The sequence below is a fragment of the Triplophysa dalaica genome, chromosome 9 (assembly GCF_015846415.1).
Source record: "Triplophysa dalaica isolate WHDGS20190420 chromosome 9, ASM1584641v1, whole genome shotgun sequence".
Taxonomy (NCBI): domain Eukaryota; kingdom Metazoa; phylum Chordata; class Actinopteri; order Cypriniformes; family Nemacheilidae; genus Triplophysa; species Triplophysa dalaica.
The window spans coordinates 8,587,207-8,607,933 of NC_079550.1; the positions used below are offsets into that span (position 1 = coordinate 8,587,207).

The 20,727-nt window shown below is 35.7% G+C and overlaps 2 protein-coding genes across 5 annotated transcripts; both read right to left on the reverse strand.

Moving 5' to 3' along the window:
• Positions 1-1,191: 1,191 nt before the first annotated feature.
• scn2b (sodium channel, voltage-gated, type II, beta) lies at positions 1,192-15,294 on the reverse strand. 2 transcript variants are annotated; one of them, XM_056756681.1, is made up of 6 exons: positions 15,078-15,294; positions 6,835-7,001; positions 6,543-6,753; positions 6,177-6,372; positions 6,020-6,087; positions 1,192-5,789 (listed from the first exon to the last, which is right to left on the reverse strand). In XM_056756681.1, exons 1-5 carry the CDS (start codon positions 15,157-15,159, stop codon positions 6,078-6,080), a joined length of 666 nt encoding a protein of 221 aa, XP_056612659.1. In that variant the 5' UTR covers positions 15,160-15,294; the 3' UTR covers positions 1,192-5,789; positions 6,020-6,077. The 2 variants fall into 2 exon arrangements, with proteins under 2 accessions (XP_056612659.1, XP_056612660.1); XM_056756682.1 differs by lacking the exons at positions 1,192-5,789; positions 6,020-6,087 and having other exon boundaries at positions 6,173-6,372.
• Positions 15,295-15,434: 140 nt separating this feature from the next.
• LOC130428283 (uncharacterized) lies at positions 15,435-20,410 on the reverse strand. Of its 3 annotated transcripts, none has more exons than XM_056756168.1 (10): positions 20,278-20,410; positions 20,055-20,194; positions 19,761-19,977; positions 18,720-18,882; positions 18,578-18,632; positions 17,934-18,011; positions 17,437-17,478; positions 17,274-17,339; positions 16,925-17,005; positions 15,435-16,442 (listed from the first exon to the last, which is right to left on the reverse strand). In XM_056756168.1, exons 1-10 carry the CDS (start codon positions 20,312-20,314, stop codon positions 16,320-16,322), a joined length of 1,002 nt encoding a protein of 333 aa, XP_056612146.1. In that variant the 5' UTR covers positions 20,315-20,410; the 3' UTR covers positions 15,435-16,319. The 3 variants fall into 3 exon arrangements, with proteins under 3 accessions (XP_056612146.1, XP_056612145.1, XP_056612147.1); XM_056756167.1 differs by having other exon boundaries at positions 19,761-19,980; XM_056756169.1 differs by lacking the exon at positions 17,274-17,339 and having other exon boundaries at positions 17,398-17,478; positions 19,761-19,980.
• Positions 20,411-20,727: the final 317 nt, after the last annotated feature.

A 20,727-nucleotide genomic window follows, 5' to 3' on the forward strand; every position in this document is an offset into this window, starting at 1 on the left:
AGAGAAAAAAAGCTGCCCTTTACTCTTGTACAGTATGTTACCTGTCCTGTAATCATTAGGTCAGGAGAAGCAAAAATCCATTAAACCATTGCTTAAATTGAGGAGAAAGTTTAAAGTTTAATTTTAAGTTTCTTCACACAGATAATACTCGCTTCGTAGCAAATCACAATAAGAACAGGATTTATATGACTGTGAAAAAATTTTCCCTAACAAGGGGACAAAGTCACATCACAAGAAAAAGGAGACAGCAGATGTCTGAAATTACACCTGCTGTCCCGCTGACTCACTGTGATAGTGAATCCCCTCTGAATTAAATCAGCACAACCTCAAACATCCTTCAAATATTATACCCCACACATTGATTTTAATTGTGCTTTTTGTACAGAATCGACACATACACTCAGCTATGTCGTCAATCACAGTTTGTCACAATATGGATTTGATAGTAACTTTAAAGTTTAGTTTGTTGATTCTTTGCTGGTTTAAAGCACAGACTGCATGTGTTCAGGTGCAGTTTGTCACTTTGATTTATATATGGTCTATTTTCACATGCGTGAGTCACCTTTAGTTTTGCTTGTGCAGCGATTTTTTCCAGCAGTAGCTGTTGATCACACTGCAGAGACACCGGCCTATGAACCCCCTCTGTCAGCTCTTCTCTAAAATATAACTGCTCCGAACCTCCTTGCAGTGTTAAACATTCATAGACACATAGTCTAATTTCATACTGTACAACATAGCTTAATCGTGTTTATGAAGCTAGATCTAATTTTATATTTGTGAAATTCTGCATTTATACAAATTAAAAAGCTGCCAGATTATTAGCCACTTTATAACTATAATTAACGACAGACCTGGCTAAAATCACTTATTTTAAATATGCTAATGAAAAATATTGTTCAAACAAAAATGGCAACTTTCTTTTTTCATTTCATTGTCAAATTGTTTTTAAAACGTTTAACATTCTTCTGTAAAGAAGGAGAATTTCTGATATTTTCTATATAGCCTAATGTAAGAGAAAAACAGAATGTTGTGCTTAAATCTCTTTCTGGCCAGATAACTTTACATTCAAAGTTTGAGTAAACTTTGCTTTCAATTTTGGTTTGAACTGTTCCTTTAAATATTGAAATCATTTTCAGGATGAAAAAAAAGAAATATTAAGACAACTGCTTTAAAAGGGGAACAGAGAGAAAGTCATTTTTTCTTGACTTTTATTGAAAAAAGAGATCAATGAGGCAGCTCATAAATTGGTGCAGTGCAAGCATATGTTTTAAACACTGAAACAGAGGCATGCATGATGAAAAACTGGTCCCCAAACCATTCCAACCAGCCTCGCTGACACGCTGCTTTCCTTTATGTCCATAGGAACATTATATTCATGAGTTCGTTGTAAAGATGAATATGCAAATAAGTAAACAAAACATCAAGGCAACACAATATAACAGTATAATTTTCATGGTTACATCATATTTCTGTCAGTATATATTTCATTTTCAATATAACATCAACCTCATGGCAGTGCAAAGTAATGTTTAATTTCTTGACACAACATCATGCGTACCATTACATTGTAACCTTAGTGTGTCATTTGTTTAATAACATAATTAATAACATAATTTGACAAAATCAATAATGGTGCACAATTAAATGTCATAGCATTTAATAAAAGGAATACATTCCTTTACAAAAAAAATACTGTTGAAGTACCATGGTGTTCAAAAAATATGATATTGCCATGGCATTACGTGCTTAAAGTATGTTCAGTACATGTTAGAGTATGAAGTTGTCAATATAAAAAAAAATGTTTTTCAAATATTGAAATGCAATTTTAATAAAAAATCAAAAGTGGTGCTTGAGACCATCACCATGTCTCTATGATATTTTCATAATGCTCATAGTGGCCCAAAGAAGACTGTCTAAAGTCATAAGAGCCCTCAACATATCTCCATGATCTTGTATTGCTGAGATATGGCCATTTCAGGATTGAAAGATCATCACCCATATGACTTTACAAAGTTCTATAAAATTGGTTGCTACGGTGCTCTGGCTGGTTGCTAGGCCATGACTTATTCGTTACTAGGGTGTTTGAATAGCTGCTTGCTAAGGCCAAAGAGCCAACCTCCAAGACTATGATCAGTACGATCACATTTACGATGTTAGTCTTTGGGATGTTATCTTATGCCGGGCTATGTGCACCCTTATTCTCAGTAAGTCACATGATATGAGCCATTTTTCACATAACTAGAACAAATGGTGTGGCCTGTATAGCAAACCAAAGGAATCAAATCAAAGGAATGATCTTGAAATTAAAAAAACTAATATTGGAAACAAAACAACAAATCATGAATGACACAAGTTAGCACTGTATATTCATTGTTCTTTTTTTGGCAGCACAAAGAAAAACGAGTTGCTACTGAGCTCAATGGAAGTGTTCTAACCCACACCTTTATAATACCGGCCTGCTTATGTTTAAATATACAGAACGTTTTATGTGAGACTTAGTATACATTGCTACTTCATACCGTCTATAGACAGAATATAGTAATTTGTTAGTAAAATATTTAAAACATTCTCACATTTGCTGTAATATGATACTGTTACCCTGTAGATGATGGCTGAACGAATACTTAGACATAGCAGATTGTATGGAATCAAATAATTTATAAAACACCTAGAATGTGACAACTTCTAACACACCAAAACTGAGTTCACAATCTCTGTTTGTACCACACTCAAAGAATGATTGCCAGTATGTTCCAAATAAAACTGGGAGATGATTATTTTTAGTCTGAGTGAATTTAAAGTGATTATCAATAGTGTTTGCATTTTCCATTTGCGTTTCATACGTAGAAATTCGCCTACATTACTGTTTTCTGTAATCTGTTTAATGCCCATGCAGTTACTCTGCTATTTCTCACAGAGACCTGAATTCAGCAAGTTAAAATAAAAATAAATATATTTTAGCACCAGCCATTGAAAGAAAGTGAAAATAGCAAATCGTCGCTGTCCATACGAAACCCTGTGTGTCCATTTTTTTTCAGGAAATGTAAAAACCATTTATAAGCACATTTGAATGCTTTTTATTGGTTAGATATTTAAAAACCCACAAAATAAACATGATGAATAATAATGATTTATTTAAAATACAAATATATGGAGGGACAAGGTTTTGGAAAGACTGCGACTATACTAAACTTATTTTTGTTATCTAATTGAATCTTTGTTACTCATACATTAAATGTATTTATTTTGTGTGTAGGTTAAATATTCACTTTGGGGCTACAGTATACATTCCATACACTATATTAACACATTGGGCCCTTTTTTCACGATCTAAGCGCATGATCTGAAGTGCAGGGCCCAAGTGCACACAAAGAGTATCCGAATCCACTTTTGCTAGTTTAACGACTTGCAAACGGTCAGCGCCCCAGTGCACATGCTCTGAACGGGTTGTCCTGATTCTCTTGGGGCGTAACGTGCAATAAACCAATAAATGTGTCATCTTTCATGCCCTTTAAGAGACAGTTGCACACGCAACGGCGGAATTCGCAAGAGCTAAAACATTGTAATCCGTTTATTTCTTATACGTTGCATGTTTGTGTGCCGCTGCGCTTACCTCTGTGTAGTAAGTATAAAGTGAAAGCATGTTCTGGACCCGCCCAGAGGCATATTTTTTACTAATGTGCTCTTTTTTTAAACAAAATAAATATTGCACCATTGACTAGGTTTGAATTGGTCTATTGCGCAGTCTATTTTCAGTTCTTCAGAATAGCAACGCGAAAAACAATGGCGCCTGAAAACATGGGAAAATGAGAACTGCGTCGGGCTGAAACTAGCAAAAACACTTGCGTTGCGACTTGCACTGCATTGCGCCAGGAGTACGATAGGGCCCATTGACTTAGTCATTTGCACACATTTCTTATTACATTTCAAAAATGTCTTCCTTCTTTTATAGCAGATTATTATTATTTTTTGATTGTATTTATTATTGATTTGATTGTTAAATTTGATTATCGGATGAAGTGCGATTCTAAATGTTACATCTAATACGTTCAACATATCTGGATACAATAAATCAACATGTTTTAAATTTCACACTACTACAAACATATCAAACACTGTCAATATATGCAAAAACATTTCTCTTTTGGTTTTTATCTATAAACACAAGAATCCACCTGAACATTACATTTTTCACACTTTGCACCTGACATGACAATATTTATGTGTGAAAGCATTTTTTTGTATATTGTGCAAACTGAGGGATCACGTTGCAGTGTATATGCATCACAAAGAAAATATTGGCATGCAATGATTGTATATGTTTTGATGAACGACATGCTCTAGCTTATTTTAAAACTAGCAAAATGCAGTTTTGGAACATTGAACATGTTCCAGACATAAAACTGCTAAATCTTGTGCTGTTTCGCCTGCTGGATTATGAAAAAGTATCAACATTCAGACGCAATAGGAGAAAGCTAGCGCAATGAGAAGGCACACATGCACACACGCACAAAGAGAAAGTTAAGGGCAGTGTTTATTCCAGCCTGGTCTCATTTGAAATACATACCAGCGGCACAAAATACGTACAACCAGGTACATATTGCTAGTTTTGAGACACAAAAGTCCACTGCGGGCGCTAATGGTCTGTTACAGAATGCATGTCAGTTTCACGATTTGGCTCTATTTAATTTTTGTAATTATAAGTAATTTAATTGATATTTTCGAGCACCTAACCCCACTCCTACCCTAACCCAACCACATAAACACGCAAAAATGAAGTAGAAGTCAGACACGGTTATTTATTGCTAACACTGACCAAACCAGTATAAAAGCATTACAAACAGGTTGAGTTGCGTTTCTAGAAAAGAGTCTTCTAGAGTCTTCTAAAGCCGTACAATATTGTTGTGTGAGCACAGCAGGTTTTAATCTCTGACGATCGCACTCCAGGAATACACTCAGTTGCGTTTTTTTTTAAGTGTACGCTCAAGGTTAGCATGTGATGCAATCGGAGCGGGACAGCCAATGGCGTTTCATTACATATCTTACGCACTTTTTGAATAAGTAGCATACGTTGTTGTTTCTTGGTGTTATGTTTTACATTGTGTAATATTTAAACTTTTAGGTTTAGGGGCGGGGTCGGGTTACGTGCTTGAATATGAGTTAATCGTATGCACTAAATAATAAACGCAACGTACACACAAAAGCCGACGTCTGATTAAATTCAAAATCATTACACCAAAATCTAATATAATATGGTGTTGTTACCGTTATTGTTGTTTCAAATTGTGATACCAGGTTGCAATATGTACCTGATGGTCCATATTTTGTGGCGCTGCAAAAGTGTTCAGAGGTCCGTATTTCCTATGAGACCAGGTTGCAGCAATTTTTCAAGAAATTGTCAAAACTTACAAACATCATAAGGGTAAAAATACTTTGGCAGTTGTAAAGAGAATTTTGCGTGCTTTGTCCACTTTTAATAATACTTTTGTAAACTCGCTATAAAAATGCTCAGCATAAATACTGGATGGCTAATCCACTGGCAGTAGTTGAAGGGAAAATGCTGTTACATCTTAACCCGTCATATTGAGCGAAAGAGGCAATTTGCAACCCGTTGTAATTTTTCAATGGTGATTGGACACCATGATACTGTGACAGGGATCTTCCCACAGTAATATGACATGTTTGATGGCTGTACAAGAAAATCAAGCCTTTGGAATGTTAGATGAGTTACAGGACGAAGAGTCAAACACGATTAACACAGCATCTTCAGGCGGGAGATTCATACATTTCTGTAAAGCATAACAAAGACAGAAAACTGTGATAATGTGTTTACAGGAAACTCAACCACTAGTGCTTACCACTGATACAACTGTAATTATGAATGACTAAAGGTACACAATAATATCTCCAAATTATACATTTTGTCAATATTTGGCCTACGAGCTGTTTAATATACGTTTCCTCTGTTAAAACAAAAAAACGTTTTGTATATCAAAATTTGAATTAAGCTATCATTTACCAGAATGGGAATGATAGGGCTCCACCAACCCTTAGGCCTTCAGGACGTAGCAGTAGGGTTAGGGCTGTCTGTTTCAGAATTCAAAGTAAACAGACAGTTAACAGAAAAGGAACACTCAAGAAAGGACAGACAAACAGATGCTTACAGGCTTTCTTACTTTGTGGCTTCTTCTGTCCCTCCTTCTCCGTCTACTTTGCCCTCTTCCTCCATCTTCTGCTCGTCTGAGATCAGCTCCTGGTTCTTATGTCTGCGAATGCACTTCACCACCACCATAGACAGAATCAGCAAAGCAAGAATGCCTCCCACAGATGCTCCAATGGCAACAGCGATGGTCGAATCTCTCGGAGGAGGCACTGCACATAGAAACAGGAAGGGCATGTAGTTTAATGGATAATAAAGAAAGAATTAGAAATGAAATGGAAAATTGTAGTTGCACATAAGTTGTTTATAACATCGAGCTTAAGTGAGCTTAAATCCCAGAAAACCTTTTTTTACAGTTTCTCGGGTCATATTCAAGTCTTACATTCAGTAAGGACAAAGAACTGGATGACACCGTGACCCAGAATGCGGTCTGGGGGGTTGCGCACATAACAGTTGTAGATTCCTTCATCAGTTAGCTGCACATCCAAGATAGTTATGGACAGATCGTTCTTCTCCAGATTTCCAGTAAACACGACCCGGTCTCCAAATCGGTTGGACTTCAGGGGTAGTACCTTGTTCTTGTAAGTCATAAACTTGAAGAATACAACATTTTGATTAAGATTATGATTGGTAAGATTAAGTTAACGTTTTTGGATAGGCTTTTTTATACTCACCATCTCTTCTGTGCTGTTGCTTGTCTCTTGATAGGTCCAGTTCATGGCAAACTTGCTGGGGTCCAGTTTGTAGCATGATGTGAAGGAACAGGGAATTTTGATCTTAGTGCCGTTTAGAGCATTGATCTGTTGTGGCACTAACACGTCCATGGAAGAGGCTGGACAGGCTATGAGATATAATGATATACAGGTTTAATTCCAGCCAACTGTTTGGTGAGAGACTTAATAACAAATAAATTACATAACCCAAGTTAAAAGTATGTCTAGCCGGTATTATTTTGGGTTTGCAGTGGAAGAACCGTTACTTAGCTATACTTAAATGTGACATGTTACAAAACCCACATTGTTAATTTAATAAAATGATCATAAATCAAAATTAAACAAATTGTTTATTTAATACAATTATTATACAATAAAATAGCAATATAAATTAAATAATGTATTAATAGATGTATTATTATTATTATTATAAGCCACAACCCAGGGCTGCGTTTCCCAAAAGCATTGTAAGGCTTAGTGCATCGTAAAACCAATTGTACAAATCATCTTAGACTAACGTATCGTTTCCCAAAACTTTTTTAACTTTAATAGCACTTGAAATCATCGAGAGACTACGGGTGCTCTGGAGTAATCTTCAATCCCTAAATGCATCGTAAGAAGACAGGGCACCTGCAGGACAATCTGCGTAAACTTAATGAAGCCTATGTGTGACATTGTGTTTTTATTGATTCGATTTTTTGTTTATAATTTATAAAAAATACAGTACAACACATTTTGTATAACTGAACATATAATTATTAAGAATAAAAAATACATAGTATGGGAAAGTTATTGGTTCTAACAAGGATGCATGTTTGTTGATGGATTGCTGTATTAACGTTACACAAAATTTTACGCAAAGTAAAAATGTTGTGTTTAAAAGAGAATTGGTCAAAATGCTTAGCCTACTTGGTGGTTGTCAGTGTCTGTGTCTTTATCCTGCTGCTGTTTAGTGAAGCCATGATTTACTCTTTGAGACTATTGTGAACTATCCTCAAATTTTTCAGAGGAAATGTGTGATTAAAGGTTTTAAGTCTGTGGTAAATCTTATATATCACACAGGGCCTATCATATGTTCCAACAACTTCAGAAGACAATACTTAAAGAAACTGAATGCCTGAATTAGCTCTTCCCTTTAGCGTTCTCTAATTGAAAGATTCATATTCATATTGAACACACTTTCTGCTTATTGTTACCCTAATAAAGTGGTGGAAATGTACATGTTCCAGAAACAATTTGTTGGACCTCGAAATGTGTAAGCTAGATAATACATAGGCACTTATAAAAACTTAACTCCAAATTGCCATCTCCACACCATCCAAAAGTGTAATAAAATGTGGTTCGACAAACACTTTTTTCCTTTGATTTTAACTTTTCCTTTCCCTAGAACATGCAGATTACATTGCACAATTACAATAGATGCTGTAAGTCCTGTGTCTACACATAGAAAAATTATTTCTGCATGTAGCACAAAAAATATGTTACACAATATTCGCCTACGACATGCACATCGGGTGAAAATAATTAGTCAAAGCATTTCGAAAACAAGCGCATGATACAAAAACGAGGAATTGTTTAAGGTGACATTTCAGCACCTGACAAACAGATAGCGACTCGTAAGTAGCACTTAAAGCACCGCTATATGCAGTGTTGTTAAGTGCATTTTTGGGAAACGCATGTGAAATATTGACAAACGTTCGCAAAGTGGCTTGTAGAAAACATTATTAAGTGCCAAGAACCATTGGGAAACTCAGCCCAGACCGATAAACAAACATAGACTGGAAGTTAACTTTGGGCCAGGCCTATGACTACGATGAAACGTAGGCTGCATTTGAATTCTTGATCATTGTTATTATGAAAATGCAATTTAATTACTTTAATAATAAAATGCAGGAAATGTCTAAAATCATGAAAAATATGAACAAATATTTTCTGAAAAATATAAGAGCTTGAAAAGTTTTAGTAAAAGGATTTTATTTATTTTAATCAAATTTACTGCTACATGGGATTTTATTCGTAATGTATAATAACGTTAATTTATAGTTGAGGCTGAAACCTTCTCTATGAGATGATGTGTCTTGATTGTTTAACAGGAAATGTATCATGTATTTCATGTCAAAAAATCATGTATTTCTCACCAAAGCAGGAATTTCATGAAGAAAAAATGCAAGGCAGGACTTTAGTTCATTGAGACTGATTTAATGGCAAAATGTTTGTAGTTAAGCACCAACCTGCTCCTGAAACACCACACACCCACACTATGAAGTCAAGTTCATTTTGATCTTGATGCATCCCAATTTGTGATTATTTCCCAATAATCATTGTTTTCTCTTATTTCCAAAAACAACAGTACTCTAAGGCAGAAAGGTCTCTATTTGGCTACTGGTTTCTTATACACTTCAGCTGTTTGGCAAAGATGGTATAAGAGGAAAACCCAACATTGTTTTTAGAGATTGCATAGACAGATATTTGTAATAAAAAGTACGGAATGGTACACAATACAACTAGGATGTGTATTAGGAGAAAATATTACTTTATTTCATGCCGAGGATCTACACATTAACTAACCATAAGCATGACGCACAAATGTTGAGATGACAAATTTGAAAATGTGTGTGTGTGCGATGGTTAACTGAGTGTGTTTTCTCCAGCTCTGCACCATTTCATTCCTCTGCAGTCTGGAGTTTTTTTTGTTTCTGGACAAGTTCCCACCACTGCTGCAGTGATGGTTTATCGGCCGGCTCTCTGCAGCAGTAACAGCAACTTCGTCACAGCCCACAGCCCTCCTCCCCCTCCACACACCCACCGTCCCTCAAACTGCTGCAGTTTAGTCTGACACCCTCCCTTTAGAAAAATCAGGTGTCCTCGTGGATAGAGAGCAAGAACTACAGCTGCTCGACATTACAACATACTGCATGTTCTGTATTTTTTTTTACTATTACAGTTTTTATTTGGTTACATCCAGAGTGTCACATTTCTATTATTTTTTATACTTGTTTTGCAACTGGACTTAAATCTTTCAAAACGTATCTATACCGAGAGCTACATATATCGTGTTTAATGCACACAAACAGCTCTGCATTAGATCTCTGCATTCTGTCTTTCAATGTGAGTGAAATTTACACACACATAGACGCATGCACGTTCAGCAGAAACACACACACACATGCAGAGTCAGCACTCAGCCGGGTCTGTTACTCAATGCCGTCACTACATCAATATCAGCCTCACCCACCCTTTTACCTTCATATATATTTAGTTCACTGCTCTCTACGACACTGCAGACACTTTTAAAATCTTTCGCATATCTCATGCACTTTTCATAACCGCATTGCTGCATGGGCTGAACCCTTAAACAGACACTAACAATACGAATCTTAAGCATTTGCAAACTATGCAACATGACATTTGGGTTTATATGAGCATGAAAGCAGGGGTCTGACAAAAGCATTACAAGGTGGTCCCAGACGACAGCTCTGTACCAATCTGATGTCTAGGAATACCAATAATCCCTGCGAAGCGTGCTATAGGCATAAATACTGCAGTGTAGCTCTACCACGCTCTCTCACAACAATCCCTGACAAACCTCATCCCTACACCCTCCCTGCACCGTCTGTGTCCTCTTTTTTGTTTTTTTGCTTCTCTGAAGGTTACAGTAAAGGAGTGTTGTATAAAATGATACATTGTGTATGCCGTTCAAGTGCATGATGTGCTCAGATGCGTCACTTATTTAAAAGCAGCGCATAAACGGAAGCATGCACAACCACTCATTTATTTCAGCAAACACATGCCACAACATATCGATATATATTATTGTTATATGGTGTGCATTATTAAAAAAGGTCAGTGTTAAAATGCGAGTTGAAATCAGGCAAGATGTCTGTTTAATTTATTTCCGACATTGGCAGTAATAATTTGTTTATTTACAAATGAAACTTGCTGTAATGGGGATATATTAATGCAGAAGGTGTGGTCAAGCACATTTTTGGGGGCATTTTTAACCATTTCCTCACCAATGACAAGATTTTCTGACGATCTTCAAGCTGTCTTTTTCAAATGTTTAAACAATGAAGGATTTTCCGTGTTGCCACTGTTTTACGATAGGGGGCGCTGTTATCAATATTCTGAAACAATAAGGCATCCATGGATCCTTGTTCTGAATCGGAGCTGTACAAAGTCTGTGACAAAATTTTAATTTTCTCAGCTTATTGTTTGAAATGTTTCCATAAATACAACTCTTATCTTTCCACATTCAGTTGTTGATAAAAACAACAAAATTGTTATTTTCTTTATATTACATTTTTATGTATTCATGCAGCAAAATATTCTGGGTGCCAGATAAAATAAAAAAACCTGCTAAAATGATGGTGATGCCATGCAACTTTCCCTGACAGTGATGGAACTTTCCATCATGTAAAACACAATGGATCCCCACTAACACGTTTTCGAGCTTTCCATGCATTTAATGTCATACAGTAGTGTCCCGCATTTGATATATTATATACACACTTAAAAAGAGGTGCTTCAAAAGGTTCTTCGATGCCATAGAAGAACCTCTTGGTTCCATAAAGAACCTTTAAAGCAACTCTAGAGAACTTTTGCTATACCCATGTGCTTTATAAGAACTATCATCTATTACCAGTGTTGTAAATTATTTTGCTGTATAAGCATCCCCATGGGTAGTGAAATACATGTGAATTTGTTTAGTAAGCTGCAGAAACCTCGTTTGGAAACCATTTCACACGCTTCACAGGAGCTTTGTGTACCGACTCGAAAAACTAAATTTACAAAGTGTTTTACCAAATTTGAGACATTATTTTTGGGTTGTAAAACTTAATAGTGTTGCTTTAACATCTGAAAAACCTTTTTGTTTCCCGAAAAGTTATTTGTGGTGATATAAAGGTTATTCAGATAATAAGAAAAGAAAGAGATCGTTCTTTAAGGAACCTTTGACTGAATGTTTATTTGTGGATCCAAAAGTGGTTCTTCTATGGCATCGCTGTGAAGAACCTCTTAAGCAATTTATTTTTAAGAGTATAGCTATTAGAAAATATTCTGTGAAAATGATTAAAAATGCTGCCAACTTAAAAAAAACAGGTTGGGAAAAATAAAAGTAGATTTTGGTCCCCGGTGCAATGCATGTAAAGGAACATACCGATAGATCATCTGCAGCGCCTTGCACTTTCCATTCATTTTATTTGTATTCTCTGGAAAGAGGAAGGGCTGCGTCTGCATGCCTAATTGCCTTATTTATAGGAAGTGAAGACAGAAGTGCAAATAAAATGCAATGTGCAAATTCACAAACACCCGAGTGAAAGACTAAGGCCACATCCACACAAAGCCAGAGCCTTCCTTATCCAATCTTTTTCCTTATTCTCAAAAAAGATCTATGTTATCAAGAAATATCTATGTACACAACAAAACCATTAAAGTAGACTCAAAACGATGTAGTATACATGCTGGACCAGTATGTGGCACTACAATTCTGCGGAAGAGATACACTAAAAACGATGATGACTTGGAGCATGCAAATAAATCTAGCATATAGTCCACCATTGTTATTTTTGCTGTTACGTTACGTAGCAGTGTCCACTCTGGGCAAATAATAGCGGTTTCATGCTCCCAAAAGCTGGATCTGTCTAGACAAAACGCCTATACGATACAAAATATTTACATAAACAGCTAAGCGCGTCTCCGTGTGGACGGACCCTAACATGTTTACTTGTTTCCTTGTCATTTAAGAGGGACTCTGTCACAGCCAATAGAGGCATAGATGCTCTTCTGTGCGCAGCTTACATGACAAAACGAAAGATAAACAATGATATCTGTGCTGATATGTGATGAAGAAGCTAATACAACAACAGAGTGATAAAAGATAAATGGTGGTGAATGATAGCGGATGTGCTTTGAGACCCGGTGACTACTTGAACCATTAAACTAGTAAATCATTCATTCCAATGGTGTGACTGTTATCGCGAAATAAACCCAGACAGTGTGATCAGGACCCGACGCGCGTATAGTGCAGACAATTTGCCACAAAAAACTGCACCAAACTCATTGGTAGAGGGCTCCCGCACACACACATAGTTAACGTAGATGGTTAGGCAGATCTATAAAATAGGATCTAGGCCTATTTGTCTACCTGAAACCATTCGCAGTCTTTGAACCACTAAGCATCCAGTGGTAATCTAATAGGCCAATGATGAGATGAGCTGTTCTCTAGCAGTGGCTTGGCCCACTTAAATCTTGAATTGTGGTCAAAAAACAAAAACAGGGTGCGATGTTCGCTTCAGTGCGTTGAACTACAGGCATCCACATGACACCTGAGCATGCGACATTGAATTAATTAGTTATACAATGTATAACATTTTAATGGGTTTGGATCCCATCTTAAATATGGCTAAATTATGTATAAAATATCTGATTAGATTGCATGGATGACATTTGGTTAAATCATATCATGTCATTTTCCCCCACTACTGAAGCATTACTGAAATTAAGTTTTCTACGCCCTCTAGTGGCCGTGTACAAAAACTACATTGTACTTACAACCGAAACAAGTCCTTTATTCAAATTTAGAACACAGAACCCACAGCAGTTTTTGTAGATGCAGACCAGCATTTAGTATACACGCCATCTTTCTGACTGTGGTTTTAATAGGCATTGCCTCTTTAATGTATCAGTCGATTCAACTTATCTGAATGTAAAAAGTTTTACTATTGTGTATCTACACTGTGCATTGACTGATGTTAACTTTTGGTTAAAAAACCTATTGATAAATGCAGATTTTTACAGGAAGAAAGAGTAAACGTATCGTTCATTGTTAGTTTATGTCAGTTAAAATGGAACAATTGATCGTTTTGCTCTATGTTATTAAATAAACATAAGAACTAATATAATAATAGGTAAACATGTATATTATACTGAACATATTAATACAGACATGCATGTAATTTACATATACATAAGAATATGACTATATACTGATGTGGTTATATTATTGGTAACACATAACATTTAACATTTGTAAATGTGTTCATTAATGATTAATAATTCATTTACAAATGCATTACAAAGCAGTTATGACTGCGTAAAGGGATTCTAACAAAATACCTGTTAAGTAGTAAACTCACATGTTAAAAAAGCTTAATAAATGTATTGTTCATTGTATATTTGCAAATGATGCTGTCAGACTGAAGACTGCAGGGTCTCATGTTTGTTTTTCTTATTATTGTATATACAAACAGCATCAAGATAATAATGAATCTTCTTTCAAGTCAAATAAATAATTAATAAATACATTTATGAAGCATTATATAACATGTCAGTTAAAAATGGCTTACTATTTGGCAGGTATTTTAATAAAATCCCCTTTTTATTTATGCAGTTATAACTGCTTTATAATGCATTTGTAAATGACTTATGAATCATCAATGAACATATTTATAAATGCTTTATGAAGGGGACCTTAGTGAAAAGTGTTACCATATTATTTTGTGTATCTTAATTAACTTTGAAGGGAACAATTATAGTTGTTATGCAAATATGTTAAAAAGCCTGACTTTTCATCAGATGATGGAGAGACATAAGGTGAAAACATATCTAGTATGGCTAAATTAAGACTGATGAATGCACTTTATAAATATTGTAGAAATGTCCACATGTAATGTAATACTGTTATGACCTTATGGAGAATAAAAGCATGTCATGACCCCTTTAAATGGCGTTTTATGACGCTCATCCAATAGCAACAGCATAGGCGCAGTAATGATGCTGAAGATGCTCACTAACACAGACATCTTACAGGTTTTTTGTATACTGTAACTAACAGGGAACCTGTAGTCATTTTTCTGTGTGTTAAGGCCGTCAGCATAACCACACATCATGGTGTTTGACACATTTCTGATTTTAGAGCATTTGCTTGATAATGGCAAAGATGGTTTGCGTGCAGGAAGAAACAAGAGCAGTCTGTTTGACTGGTTGATGTAGGCTATATTATTTTAAATCAAACCTATGTATGACACCGATTCTCATGTTGAACTTCACGCGTTATTATGATCCGCACGCACGTCAATATATAGCCTACACAAGGCGCCCTCTCATTTCCCCATACACACAAACATAGAAAATGCTTTATCATTTTAACGAAATAATTGTATTTGTTTGATTTTTGTACATAATAGAAGCGATTTTTGTGTACTTACCCAAAAACATCACCAGCGCTACACAGGATAACTTCAAAGCTTCCATCCGCTGCATTCTCCCAGGCTGTAATAAAATGTGCATTTTCTCCCCTGACGCTAAACTACAAAATAATAATAATGCAAAAAAAATAAACTAACAACGCCTGATATCTATTTCTCTGTTACAATCATAGAAAAGAGCGGAATGTGTTTTTGTTTTGTGCTTTAGTGGGCTGGCAGTGTCTGTAGAGGATGAACTGCTTGATGTTACGGTTGCGGTTTATCAATAGTGCATGGATTATTAAGGCTTCAAATAAACCCTCCGATTTGATTTTTATATAATATTTTAATAAAAATCAACAGCTAAAGTGTCACATAACAAGTGTAAACGTCATCATGCATCTCAACTGAATTTCCTTCTTCATTCAGGAAGAAAGAAAATATCATGCGGCCGTTGCAGCTAAACCAAAAACAGATGGATGGAGCATCTCGCCATCTTCTCTCCAGTGTACATCAAAGTGCAGTGGAAAGAGCAGTGCTAAAGGAAAACATACAGGTGGTGGTGGATGTTTTATGGTTAACCGGTAAATAATAATGCTGCATTACTGCAAATACAAGCTCCCACGTAATAAAACTAAGACAGCAGGTGGGTTTCTTTGGTAACCTATCAGAAAGAGAAACCGTGGGTGGGCCTGTTGGAAGAAGAAGCAATTTAATGCTGGTGAGAAGAAAAAGAGGTAAGTTTGAGTGGCTGAAGATGCCCAAAGATGTACAAAATCTAAACAGCACTGACCACTGTTGACACATGACTAATGATCACAAAGGACATCAAGACGGCTGAATAATAATGATATCAACATGCAGATATGGCACTTACAAAAAATGTAATAAATGGACATCAATACTGATTTGCTTTATTCATGTTTTAATTTGTGGGAAAAACTATACAGGGATACCATCAATTATGTGGTTTATTTTATGAATGTCAGAGACCTGAGGATGCCTATAAATACACTGTGACTAAAGCAACATATGGGCAACATTATGACTTTGCTTATGCAATTATTATGAAATAGCTTCTATTTTCTTTAATGCAGTTGCGACTATTTTTTCTAATGCCTTGCAGGTATTCTTAGGTGACATGTGCTAATGTAGCTAGCATACTCTTACTAAATCTCAAAAGTGCAATTTGCTTTCACTGTCTATGTATAAAAAAAATTCTGCGCATGACTCATCTGTAATTTAGTTTTACACTAAATGATGCTAAATAAATTGATGGCAATGGGCAGATACAGGTTCCTTGTCATCAGGCTTCAAGTCAGAGGGAGGAGGACGTCGGTTCCGGTTTGGCTTGACGGCAGCATTTGTAGTCAATGGGGAACCACGCTAGTTCCGTACACACAAACACACACATATTTTGTTATTTGATATGTAACATCAACTCAATAGTCGTAATCCAGTTTACATATGCAGAGAGGATTGTATTAGACATATGGACATCATAATTCACCCAAAAAATAATAATCATTTACTCATCCTCATGAACTCTTAATATCTTTAAATATCACAAATATCTTCTTTAAATAAACAACAATTACATTTGTCATTTTGTTGAACACAAATAATGTTTCCAAACTGTTTTGGGTTAAAAAATAGGGAAAAAACTACTTATGGTGCCCCAGAAATGTTTAGAATGCCACATTCTGCATTTTGTGTTCTGCTGTGTTCAACAAAACAAAGATTGTTATACAGTTTTGGAACAACTTAAGGATTTGACAAAATTTGGGTGAATGAGGCTATTTGTCACTATACAAGGAACTGATGTGCGAGTCATTCCATAAAAGGAGAACCATTACTGTTTTACATACCATTGTAACATAGATGTTGTCTGCATTTTGAGTGCTGGATTTACAGGCCATTTGTCGCCCGGGGAAAGAATAGTTGGTATCCTAATAAAACACAAAACAAATTTGATTAAGCTCCACCCCTTTTATAAGAACAAACCTTAATCACAATGAAATAGCTCCAAATCCTGATCACTTATATTTGGAGGACATGCAATTTTACTACAGAAATGTAAAATGTGAATTGTTGTCTTAAAGCTGTTGTTTCACTTAAAGGAGACATTTTTAAATCCAATTTAGTCAAATCTATAACTTTTATGAGGGCTTTTACCATTTTATTAAATTCACATTTTGCTTTATTGCATGGACCTACAGCGAGTGAAGGGAAATATCTCTGGAGAATATTGTCTGTGTTCAGCTGAAGAAAAGATGGCAAATACTGGAAATGGAATGGTCAAATATGTGTAAACAGACTGTCTTGTGAAAATCTTTCATACCATGTTAACATAGATGTTTTCTGCATGTAGAGCGCTTGCCTGAGTGTCCATGTCAACAATAGGTGGAGAACAGTTTGTGACCTGGATTTCAAACACAAAACAAATGACAGGGGTGTCCAAAGTCAGTCCTGGAGGGCTTGTGTCCAGCAAAGTTTAGCTTCAACCCTAATCAAACACACCGAACAGGTGTGTAGAGCCAAGTTGGAGCTAAACTCTGCAGGACTGTGGCCCTCCAGGACTGACACTGGACACATGAGCATGCTTTATGAGCATGAGGCGGAAAAAAGGAAACTCTAAAATTGGTTGAAGTTCCTAAATTGTTTGGCCTAAAGACATAGTATTGTTTCCTTAAAAAATCTGAATGGATATTTGGGTTCTGTACCACACATGTTCCAATAAAGCAATAAATTACCATGGAAAGTCAACGGGGCTTATTTTGAAGTGAACTACTTCTTTCATAGAAAAAATTAATATTATAAGTTGTACTGGTATGAGGGTCTTGTATTCACAAATCATCACGCAAATGTTTTACATACCATAGCGTAAACATTGTCTGCATTTGAGGTGCTGGGTTGAGTCCCCATGTCAACCACAGGCGCAGAATTGTTTGTGACCTGTATTATGAAACATGTAAAATATAAAAAAATTATATTCATCATATTTCAAATTTTAAACCTTGTATTTTGTTGTCCAAATATGAATATGAAGTAAAATGGAAAATAAGCCTTGCATGTATTAAAATGATTAAAAACTCACCAAACAGGGCACATATTTGCACGTAACATGTAAATAATGTATAGACAGCCAGTTATCAAAGAATACACCCGTAGATAACCATGTGTTATTAGTTTTGTGCTATAATATACCTTGGCGTTAAATGAATCAAGTCAAAGTGCCATTTAATGATTATTTAATGTTGTGTTTTTTTATTAGAAACTACAGTGCAATCTGGAAACTCTCAAAGGTCTTTTTTAATTCACAGATATAAATAAATACATAACTTTGTCACGGGTGACCAACCTGCACTACATTTCATACTTAAAGCCCACATAGCGGTTTCTAGACATGAACATCAGTAGTGAACCTCTTATATAATTTAAAATAGCATGAAACCAAATACAGACGGGAAACTAAGAGCGGCAATGAAAGCAGATGTGTGAAAGTTTCACAGATATGTTACCTTGTATCTTATGTCAGCAGTCTGACCACTGGTTTCATCCTCAGCTCTATTTTGCCTGGATGAAAATGAAGGTAAAAAATAAGATAAATCCGCCATCTTCTATACTGTATCTGCAAAGTGTGTGTTATCAATGACACGGTACCTTAAGATATCCTTTCTCTGGAGGGGGGACCTGCAAGTTCTCCTCCCAAAAAACACTGCAACCATGAGAAGCACAATTCCAGCCACCGAAACCACTGCCACCCACCAGGGAGGATGCGTCTCCACATTGTTAACACCTGGAGTGTTTCTTCTGGTCATTGGAGCTGAAGAATTTAGAAGAGGAGAGGAGCTAAGATTGGAACTCTTCCGTTTAATTAAACGAAACAAAGTATATGTTTAAAATAGTTTTAGTAAACTAAAGCACAAATATTAAATTAACAATATATTAACTTTTGAGTGAATTATTTATTTATACAGATTTAAATACCAATGCAGTAAATAAGAGACATACAGAAAATGTTTAAAGCTAAATGAGCAATTATTGTGTATTGCGTGGCTATTTTAACATGTAACTTAGCATTAAAACAGACTTGAAACCATTAAAAGGGGCATTACTTGACATTGCTTTGACTGTAGGGATTGATTTCTAATATAGGTAGTTACTATACACTAGTTTTACAATAATTGTATCTCATGCACCTCATGTAACCCGTTTTACTGGACAATTTACTATGTAGCTCAAAGACAAAATATGCTTGGAAATATGTATTTTAAAAAATCCTTTAAAGTTAATTCATATTTTCGAGTTAGAAACAATGTGTTAAGATGAGTTTTGCTTGTTAATTAACATTTCAATGCATACAATGCTTACTTCCTCATTCAATCCCTTCCATCAGTTCTTAAAGGCACCACCTGACTTTTGCATTTTATTTACATTGAACAGGCTTCTACTTGGATGCCTATGTTGTTTGTCTGTGCTGCCAAGTTCATAAATATAGATTTGAATTACTATTAAAAGGCACTTGATGAAATATCATTGTTATTGTTTTACATTGGTTCTACCAAATGACAGAGAAATTGTGTAGCCTATCCATTACATGAAAGTAACTATTTTCAGTATTTGAGATAAACTTACACACACAAGTAACAAACAGTAACAAGCAAACAAATAGAAAAGTACACACAAACTAAACTTTACTACCTGAGTGGACAATAAGCTGTGTATAATTCTTGTAGAAAACGCCATCACGCCGCAATTTACACATGTAAGTTCCATTGTTCTCATGCGTCACTGAATGGAGAACAATATCAAAACTCCCCAGCTTCACATTTCCCTGATGCAGCACATGGTGACCAGGAGTTGATGCGGTATGATTCCCAATTTGGTAGGAGATTATTTTAGGATCAAATGAGATACCCTGCTTTTACAAAAGGAGAAAACAATATGAGCATTTTTGACAAATGTTTGAGGAAAATTGTGCTTAAATATATCTACCTTAAATTCCCATTCCACATTAAGAGACTTGAGGTCCAGATGTCCAGGACATTGATTGAAATTACACAGCAAACAGACATCTGTTCCAACAACAACCCTCTGGTCTGGGCTTGTCATCACGCAAGCATGGGTTCCATATGCTGTCCATCAGAAAGGGTGGAAATTTAATAAAAAGTTAGTTATACTGCTCACGTAATAATAATAAAAATCAGCATAGGCTTACCTGTGAAACAGAATATTGCTGTGAAAAGGTACCACATCGCTTGACATATAAGGAACAAAGGGTAGTGTTACTTAAACAGTATTTACTCCATTGTCTAATGAGCATTGCGATGCGCTTTCTGACACACTTTCTGTAGTTGGCTATCTGTATCTGAAACACTTCAACCACATCCTACACGTGAAGCCCTCTGACAATGGTGCGTTTTTACACTCATGCATATTCTCATAAACAAAATACCACAAGCTTACTTCTGCTGAAAGATAAAAGGTTTATCAGAGCTGTAAATACAGCTTTCTGTTTTCGTTTTAGTTGTTTTTTAGTTACACTGACTAAACAAATAAGTAAAATAGAGAAACATACTGTAACCATGACACTCCTGAAGAAGGACATAAAACTAGTAGCTAGTCCCTTGTAGTTTAAAACAATGAAATATGTCAGAGAGTAATAAAG

Coding starts and splice junctions, on each gene's coding strand:
- scn2b (XM_056756681.1), bottom strand. CDS start 15,159: ATGCACATTTTATTACAGCCTGGGAGAATGCAGCGGATGGAAGCTTTG. Junction 7,002..15,077: donor AGCGCTGGTGATGTTTTTGG/GTAAGTACACAA, acceptor TATATCTCATAG/CCTGTCCAGCCTCTTCCATG. Junction 6,754..6,834: donor GCAACAGCACAGAAGAGATG/GTGAGTATAAAA, acceptor GTATTCTTCAAG/TTTATGACTTACAAGAACAA.
- LOC130428283 (XM_056756167.1), bottom strand. CDS start 20,314: ATGTGGTACCTTTTCACAGCAATATTCTGTTTCACAG. Junction 19,981..20,054: donor ATGTGGAATGGGAATTTAAG/GTAGATATATTT, acceptor CTTTTGTAAAAG/CAGGGTATCTCATTTGATCC. Junction 17,479..17,933: donor CAGACAATGTTTACGCTATG/GTATGTAAAACA, acceptor TTTGAAATCCAG/GTCACAAACTGTTCTCCACC.